General features: G+C 40.1%; 1 protein-coding gene across 1 annotated transcript; it reads left to right on the forward strand.

Moving 5' to 3' along the window:
- The first annotated feature begins 4,795 nt into the window (after window positions 1-4,795).
- LOC150057399 (vomeronasal type-1 receptor 90-like) lies at window positions 4,796-6,827 on the forward strand. The gene is made up of 3 exons (XM_090339998.1): window positions 4,796-4,815; window positions 6,035-6,265; window positions 6,482-6,827. Exons 1-3 carry the CDS (start codon window positions 4,796-4,798, stop codon window positions 6,825-6,827), a joined length of 597 nt encoding a protein of 198 aa, XP_090196124.1.
- The last annotated feature ends 2,421 nt before the right edge of the window (window positions 6,828-9,248 follow it).

Raw genomic sequence — 9,248 nt, forward strand, 5'->3', positions numbered from 1 at the left:
TGATGACTTTGGGCGATGTCAATCGCTTCTCATTTAACCCATTTGAGACTTGATTGCTGTTTTGTGTGAATGTAACCCTGGCAGTTTCCTGGTTTTAAGAAAAGTATTTAAGGTTGGAACTTGAAATAAGCTCACGGTCTTAGGCTATAGTCTTAAGCTCGCCTTAGGCTGGAGTCTTGGGCTGCTGACTTAGGCTGTAGTCCTCCCGAACCCATCTTTTTCTTGTCTATTTCTTTCCCCAGTCTTCTCTCCCAAAGTCAGGAATGCCAGTTCGCAGCTGGCTGGCTCCCACACTGTTTAATAGAAAGACAAAACAAACAATTCAACCAGGGTGTAGGAGGTTCTCCTTTGTAATTGTAGGTACTCAGTAGGCTAAGGTCAAGACAGTGTGATTCAAAGATGCCTGGGCAGGAAAGTGTGAGCCTCTCATTTCCACTTAACCAGCAAAAAGGCTACTAGAAGTGCATCTGTGGCTCAATGGTAGAGCACTAATGTTGACCAAAAAAATGGAAGGAGAATGCCCAATCCCTGAGTTCAAGCCTCAGGACCAGCATACACACAAACACACAAATCTTAAAAAAGAGACACACACACAAATCTCAGTCCAGTGCCACTGGCTTATACCTAGCTATGGAGGAGGTTAAGATCTGAGAATCATAGTTTAAAGCCAGCCTGGATAGAAAAGTCTTATCTTCAATTAGTACTGCAAAAGAGCCAGAAGCTTTCAGGCCCTAAGTTCAAGCATACAAGTGGCAAAAAAATAAAATAAACACCAAAAGAAATCTCAAAACGTGTCTATTTCAGTGGGAAGTCACAAGTTCACGTTGCTGGGTGGCTTATCACTAACACCAGGCAAGAATAGCTAAGCTAACAGAGAAGCAGTCAGGGAGAGAGCAGGAAGAAACAGATGGTGCCAATCCTACCAGTGCATTGTGAGCTCCCAAAGCACTGTCAGCTCAGGGAGAGCAGGCCTTCCTCACAGCTTCTAGAAGAAAATTCACAACTTCTTCATAAGCTTATAAGCATATGTTGAGTCCCTCTCCTTCACTAGCAAGAGTGAAGGAGAGCTACTGGGGGACACAGAGCAGCTACAGGTTAGCTGTGCTCTAGTTACCTCCAAATGGAAATCTTAACACACCTAGAAAACCAACCAGAGCCATGTATTGTTTTCTTTTTAGTGCAGTGCAAAGGAACAGGATAGGAAATAGATTAGAAAGAGTTACTCTGTTGTTTTTGGAGTGTGTGTGTGTGTGTGTGTGTGTGTGTGTGTGTGTGTGTGTGATATGCTGGTTTTAGAACTTGAACTCAGCTTCTGATGGCTGTCTTTGAGGTTTTTTTCCCCTCAAGGTTAGTGCTCTCCCTCCTGAACCACTGCTCCACTTCTAGCTTTTTGGTGGTAAATTGGAGATAATTGTCCATAAAAATTCCTGCCTGGGATAGCTTCAGATATAGATCCTCATACTTTAGCTCCCTAAGTAGCTAGGACTGCAGGCATGAGGCACTATCACTCAGCACATTTCTTCATTTCTTAAATACAACAGTAATCTCCTTTGCCGGTGGTTAGAAAAAAATTACCAGACTGAATTTGTCAGCCAGGCCATGCGGGCTCATGCCTGTTTTTTTTTTTTTGTAGTCCTGGGGCTTGAACTCACTGCCTGAGGATTGTCCTTGGGCTTTTCTCAAGCCTAGCGCTCTACCACTTGAGCCACAGCAAGCACCATTTCCAGGTTTTTCTGTGTATTTTTTTTACCAAGGAATCCAACCCAGGGTTCCATGCATGCTAGGCAAGCACTTTACCACTAGGCAAAGTTACCTGCTCTTGTGCCTGTAACCATATCTACTCATGAGTCTGAGATCTCAGGGTCATAGGACACAACTAGCCCAGGTAAAAAACCTTCAGGACTCTTAACTCCAATTAACCAGCAAAACAGCAGAGTGAAGGTGTAACTTAAGTGGAAGAGCGGGTGCTGTGTGAGAAAAGGGGAGAAGGCAAGGCCCTGAATTTAATTGGAGACTGATAATTCTGTTGATGTGTATGACAATGAAGGACATGACATTGCTGGTTTGAGAGCCCTCTCTTCTCTCATTTCAAGATATACACACAACACTACCTGATCCCCAGTGAGACGAACACAACCTTTGAATTATGGTACTATTTAGAAAATGCCTTGCTTCTCACACTGGCACTGGACTGTCAGCCAACATTTTCCTCTTTCTTTCCTGGGTCTTCATGTTCTTTCTACATCACAGAGCTCAGCCCACAGACGTGACCATCTGAGAGAATTTTTCTCACCTCAATTCTGTTGAATGGGTTAAGTACTGAATTTGTTTAAATGTGCTTTTTTTTGTTTTACAACTTTTTGCATGTATGTATATATTTAATTGTAACATAAAAAACAAATTTTACTCTGAATTGCTTCAGCATGCTTCCATTACCCTTTCAATTTATGGACATAGTATGATATAAGACCTGGTAGAATTTTGAGTTATTCTGGTAAATGGTAGAATTTGTTTAAATTATAATATAATAGAATTTGTTTTTATATATAGTAATGAGAATTTTGCATATTGCTCTGCCTGTATCTTTATTTCATGCCATGTTATAGCTTTTCCCACCAGACTTTTTCATGGGTTTCTCTAATAATTTCTATATCTTATCAATTTTTTCTAGGTAACAATCTTTGTAGAGTGAAAATAATGACCCATATTCTTAGTATCTGGAAATATTTCATCTTAATATGAAATTTCATTATAAACTTTGAATCTAATATTCTAAGTAAATAAGAAGAAAACCTAGAGTTGATCATTTTGCAATGTTTCATATTCATATTCATATTCTTTGAGTTTATTTAGGTAAATTTCTTGGAATGGTTAAGAAACCATACCTTGCTAGCCTTTGGTGCAAAAGTGCTCTTTTATTATCCACAAATATTCTAATCCCCATTTTAATACTTTTTCCTCAGAATTTGAAAACTTGTTTGGAGAAGAACTCTAGACACTGTACTTCTGGGTGTTTTTTTTTCCTTCACCCAATAAGCCTGAAGCATGGCTTAGTGGTAGCTGTCTGTAGTCTGGCTGTATGGGACACAGCTAGCCCAGGCATGGAGACGTAATTACCAGACTGAATACTGAGAGTTTTTCAATGTTAATGATATAAGGATTATCATCAAGATGTATTTTGTCAGCTAGGCTATGGTGGCATGTGCTTATAATCTTATCTACTCAGGAGGCTGACATCAGAGGATCATAGCCAAGAGCTAGCCAGGGCAGAAAAGCCTGTAAGACACTTATCTCCAGTTAACTAGAAAAAAGCCTGGAAAGTATGGTTGACATGGAAGCCTAGCAGCTGTTAGAGAAACAAGGAGCATGAATTTAAGACCCAGTTAAGAGAAAGAACAAAATAACCAAAGGAAGGAATGAAGAAAGAAAGGGAAGGAGAGACAAAGGAAAAAAGGAAGGAAGGAAGGGGAAAGAATGGAAAGCAAAGGACATATTTCGTCTGTTTTCTTCTAAAACTTACTACTTTGAGACTTTAAATTCCCTGGTAATCAGCATTTTTGCCTCCAATGATGGTAGCTTACCCACGCCTCAATATTATGATTTGTTCCAAAGACCTCTCAGAGACTTGTTTAATTGTATGGAATATATAGAATTCACAAAAGGTCATTTCCACAAACTGAATGCTAGGGATTCCTTTCTCTCTCTCTCTCTCTCTCTCTCTCTCTCTCTCTCTCTCTCTCTCTCTCTCTCTCTCTCTCTCTCCCTCCCTCCCTCCATCCCTCCCTCCCTCCCTCCAAACTCTGCCAACATGCATCTGTATATATCCTACATATGCTCTCCCATGCATATGTTCATGTGTACGTAACTTCTATGCCATACAATGTAAATGTTAGTTAAATATTTCTTATATTACATTGTTTAGAAAACAACAAGAATAAAATCCTGTACATCTTCAGTACAAGAGGAAAGTTTTGTTGCTGTTTTGGGGCATGGGACTTTAACTCAAGGCTTTTGTGTTATCTATGAGCTCTCTTCTTCATGGCTACCACTTTGAGCCACAGCTTCCAGTTTTCTTCTGGTTAATTGGAGACTGGGTCTCACGGACTTTCCTGGCCAAGATAACTTTGAACTGTGATCTGATTTCAGCTTCCTGAGTTGCTTGGATTACAGACATGAGCCACCAGCACCCAGCCAAGTGCACATTTTTTTTCGAATGTCTTTTTTCAAATCTGTGATTAGAGTTTGGTTTGTTCTTTTTCCCTCATCCCTTGAGTCACACACAAGTTCCTTATTTGATTTTTTTCATACACACTTTCCTTTTAGTACTGATTTTGCTGTATTTTATAGGGTTTTGAAAACGTGTTTCCATCTTCATGTTTCAAGAAAACTATTTTGATTTCTTCACTTAGCCTGTTGACTAGTGACAAGCATGCTTAATTTTCTGTGTTTGAACTGTTTCTAAAGTTCCTGTTGTTGACTTCTCATTTTTTCCCATAGTGATTAATTTGAAGTCTATTTTTTGGCCTAAAATAAAACGAATCTTCAGATATTTATGTGCTGATGATAAGAAATAAGTATTCTTATTGAAATGTTCTTTAGATGCATGTGGGGCCCATTTTTCTGTGATATTATTTAAGTAAGGTATTGGAAGTATTTTGAAGGCAACTTAAAGAAGCCTTCTTATATTCAAGGAGCAAAGAATTCTTCAGAGTATGGCAAGATCCTATGCTACTGGCTACCTGTACTGGGAAAAACTTGCCACAAACATGGTTAGACTGCATATATAAATCCCATGATGTCACCAAGAAGAGAAAGGTGAGTAGTTAGTGGTTATTGGGAACCAGACTCAGGCACCTTTCACTAGCCATGACAAGAGCTTACACTGGGATTCTATGTGGTGGGATGAAAACAGGGACTAACTAGATCCCTCAGAGGGCCATTCCAATAAAATGGCTCGTTCTTCACCATGTTCTATGAGTGTCATGGTTTAAAAATAAGGGGGAAACTGAAAACTCTGGGAAAACTGAATTGTGATTACAAAGTCATTAACCTTTATGAGATATGGAATTAATGAAGTTACAGAAGGATAAGCAGAATAGATTATTACCCTTTGCCCTACATTCTGCCATTTAATTTTCACATATTACTCTGCATACTGCCATTAAATTATACAGTAGAAAGCCTTTAGTGGGTACATGTGCCTTGATCTTGAACTTCCCAGCCCCCAGAAATGCAAGAAAATTATTTTTTTCATTCTAAATCACATAGATTAAGATAATGATAAAATTGTTCAGAAGACACTATGGTATCAACATGTAAAGAGTCAACTAATTCCAGACAACATCCAATTAAAAAAAATGAGTGCTAATTACAAGCCAGCTTCACCTTAGTCAAGTGACTGCTCAGGAGTAGATGAACCAGGAAGAAAGAATACAGGAAAACTGATTTGATCTTCAGTTAGGACTGTTCGCTTGGGAAAGGTTTTTGTTTTTGTTTTTGTTTTTTTTTTGCCAGTCCTGGGGCTTGAATTCAGAGCCTGCTCACTGTCCTTGGGCTTTCTCAAGGCTAGAGCTCTGCCACTTAAGCCACAGCACCACTTCTGGCTTTTTCTATGTATGTGGTATCGAGAATCGAACCCAGGTCTTCATGCATGCTAGGTAAGCACTCTACCATTAGGCCAAACTCCCGCCCCACTTTCCTAGTTTTTTGAAGATGACATTAATGCAGAATTTTTATGAATGTCAGGCATAATTTTAATTCATTGGAAACATTTTGGCAAATGAAATTGGAGATTGATGACCATGGTGATTTATATGACACTGTGGGACATGAAATTGCAAGTTTGAGACCTCTCTTGTCTCCTCTCTCTCTTTTCCAGGTATACACACCATACTACATGATCAACAGAAAGATTAACATATCTGCAAATTATGGTACCATTCAACAAATGCCTTGCTTCTCAAACTGGTACTGCATTGTCAGCGAACATTTTCCTCTTTCTCTCCCGGGTCTTCATATTCCTTCTACATCACAGAGCTCAGCCCACAGACGTGACCATCTGTCACTTAGCCCTGGTCCACATCCTGATGCTGCTATGCACGGTATTCTTAATGTTCACAGACAAGCTCGGAAAACAGATTTTCCAAGCTGACTTGTCATGTAAGATGCTGGTCTACCTGCACAGAGTGATGAGAAACCTCTCCCTCTGCACCACCTGCCTCCTGAGCCTGCTCCAGGCCATCACCATCAGCCCCAGCACTTCCGGGTTGGTTAAGTTCAAATCTCCCTCCAATCGTTACCTCTTCTGTTGCTTGTTCTTTTTGTGGTTCTTAAATATCTCCCTCAGTAGCAATATGGCTATTTATATAGTGTCTTCCACAAACACATCTAGGCTGAGCCACATGATTATCAATGAATATTGTTCATTTGCTCCCATGAAGCCCATCGTCAGGGACTTTTATTTTCTATTGACATTCTTCAGGGATAGCTTCTTTGTAGGCCTTATGCTTTTCTCCAGTGCATACATGGTGAGTATCTTGTGCAGGCATCAGAGGCGAGTACAGCACCTCCATAGTACCAGCCTCTCCCCAAGAGTCTCCCCTGAGCAAAGGGCCACCCAGACCATCTTGCTGCTGGTGAGCCTTTTTGTGATCTTATACTGTACTGACCTCATCATCTCATCCATTTCCACCTACTTTTGGACCCAGAGTTCAGTCATTAAGGATATCCAGAAGTTTGTGGTCAATGGCTATGCTACTATCAGTCCTTTGGTGTTAATTCGAGCTGATACAAGGATGATTAAGGTTTTGAAAAGTGCATTGGAGTAGAGCAATCACTGTCCAAAAAATTAGTTTACTGCCACTGATTGCTCTGCCTTCACTTAATGCAGACTTTCAATATTTTACAATGGAATCTTTGTGTGTGGGGGGCAGGTCATAGGGCTTGAACTTTGCCTGGGTGCTGTCTCTGAGCTCTTTAGCTCAATGCTACCACCCTACCCCAGGGCCTAGGAACTGTCCCTGTGCTCTTCATCTCAAGGCTACCATCCTACCCTTGAGCAAGCCCCACTTCCCATTTTCTAGAGGATAACTGGAGATAGTCTCAGGTCCTTTTATGCCTGGGCTGGCTTTGAACCTTGATCCTCAGATCTCAGCCTCCTGAGTGGCTAGGATAACAGGTGTTAGCCACCATGCCTAGCATTGAGAAAGACCACATTAGGGAATCCATCATTGCCTGATGGGCTTATCACAGACGGTACTTGGAAAATTTAGATGCTACAGTGTCACTAAGGCAATAGAATCCTACAGGATTGCCTGTGCCTATGTGCCCACTTAAGGTCTGACTCTAGATAAGGAGATCTAGCTGTGCCCTCTTGGCTTCAGGACATAGAAACTGGTGCACAGGAGCAGGGAGCTTCCCAGCTGCAGTGGGGAACTGGCACTGTTTAGTTGTGGCACAGGTTTCTGCCCTGTGATCCCTCTGGCCCTGTAGATCCAGTTGTGGATGCTCTCTTAGTATGGGGATGGTGATAAAGTGAAGTGAGTTCAGTGTGAAAGCTCACTTATGAGAATCCTAATGAAGACCTTTGGGAATTATGTGCTAAATAGTACCAGGGTGTAAATATCTATTGGAAGAAAAGGGACAAAGATTTTAAACACTATTCTTTTAGTCCTGTCACCTGAGGAACGTCTGTTAAGAACTTGGTGGAACAACATTACTAACCAAATTTTCGTGATAGTGATGTCATTTTCCACATTGCCATGGCACAAGGAGCCAGGGCTGGGATTCAATTTGAAGGACATTAGAGAAACAATGAAGAATTTCAGACAACTGAGAGTGACCACAGATCGCCTGGTTGTAGATGTAGTGAGTGATCAGAAAGGCAGTAGCAGGGGCCCTCAGAGAGGCCAAATCTCTGAGGAAACCCAACTTAGATGTTGAGCGTCCAACCTCTTTACATACTAGGCAGCCTCAGATACTTAAGTATAGCAACAGAAAATTGAAATGTTTTCATTAATACTAGAGATATTGCAAAACACAAGTGAAGTAGATATAGGCGGTGGGTAGACAGAAAGGGATACTCTGGCTTAGGAAGAGAACAGCCAGTTTAGTTTTGAAGATGCTCAGTTTTTGGTCAAAATATCCTGGGTTTGGTGAGATAATCTGTTTCTAACACACACATTTTCATTCACTCTCTCCATTAGCCTGGCCTCTTCCCACTAATACCCACCCTCCCCAAAGAGTGTGCTTATCTTTACTCACATTCCCATTGCCCTGTTGATGGATAGCTGTCATTGAAATACTTTAGGCCTTTTTTTTTGTACACAATTGCAACATGTTACAAAATTATTCAGCCTCCATCCTTCATTTCCCTTCTTACCTTCATTCCTGAACAGTACCTGGGTCCCAGTCATGTATTAGTTAATATGAATGTATGTATGTGTACGTATAAATGTATATGTCTATATTATCATGTGTCTGAGTATGTTTGTTTCCAGATCTCATTTCTACTAATGAGCAAAAAACACATGATATTTGGCTTTTTGAGCTCCACTTCATTTGCTCAAAATGATGTCCTCTAATTCCATCCATTTTCCTGCAAATGACATCATTCCAATCTTCTTTCTTGCTGTGGAGTATTCCACAGTATATATTGGTGGTGTGTGTGCATATGTGATGTGTATAGATCTGCTGTTGAGCACTTCACTATGCAGTCCTACATAACTATGCTAATGTCTCTTTGATATTAATTTATTCTTCTTTGGATATATATATACATATATATACAAGCAGAGGATAGGTCTATTTTTAGTTTTTAACATCTATACTGATGCCCTTAGTTGTTCCTCCATATCCTCAAATTAAAATATCTTTTAATTAAAATATCTTTTTCAAAAATGGAATGAAAAATAGATTAGGAAAAATCCATTTGCTCAATTTTAAAACTTATGCTTTTCACTAATCTCAAGTACATTACACATTCATCTACACAATTACATGGTAATCTGCATTGTTGGTGGAGAGCTGAACACAAAGACCCATAGAACACATCAGAGAATGCAAGACAGACTCAGAGATGTGTGAACCAACATGCAAGAAAAATTCAATATACAAACATTAAACCAAGCGGCAGCCTTTTTTTTTTTAGCAAATAATTTACATAATTGGTCACCCACTTGAAGTTAAGGCTCACAGTTGATACATGAAAGAAACCCAGAAAAGGTCATGGAGTTACATGGAAATACTAA

Source organism: Megascapheus bottae, chromosome 10 (genome assembly GCF_031878675.1).
Source record: "Megascapheus bottae isolate mThoBot1 chromosome 10, mThoBot2.hap1, whole genome shotgun sequence".
NCBI classification, from domain to species: Eukaryota; Metazoa; Chordata; class Mammalia; order Rodentia; family Geomyidae; genus Megascapheus; species Megascapheus bottae.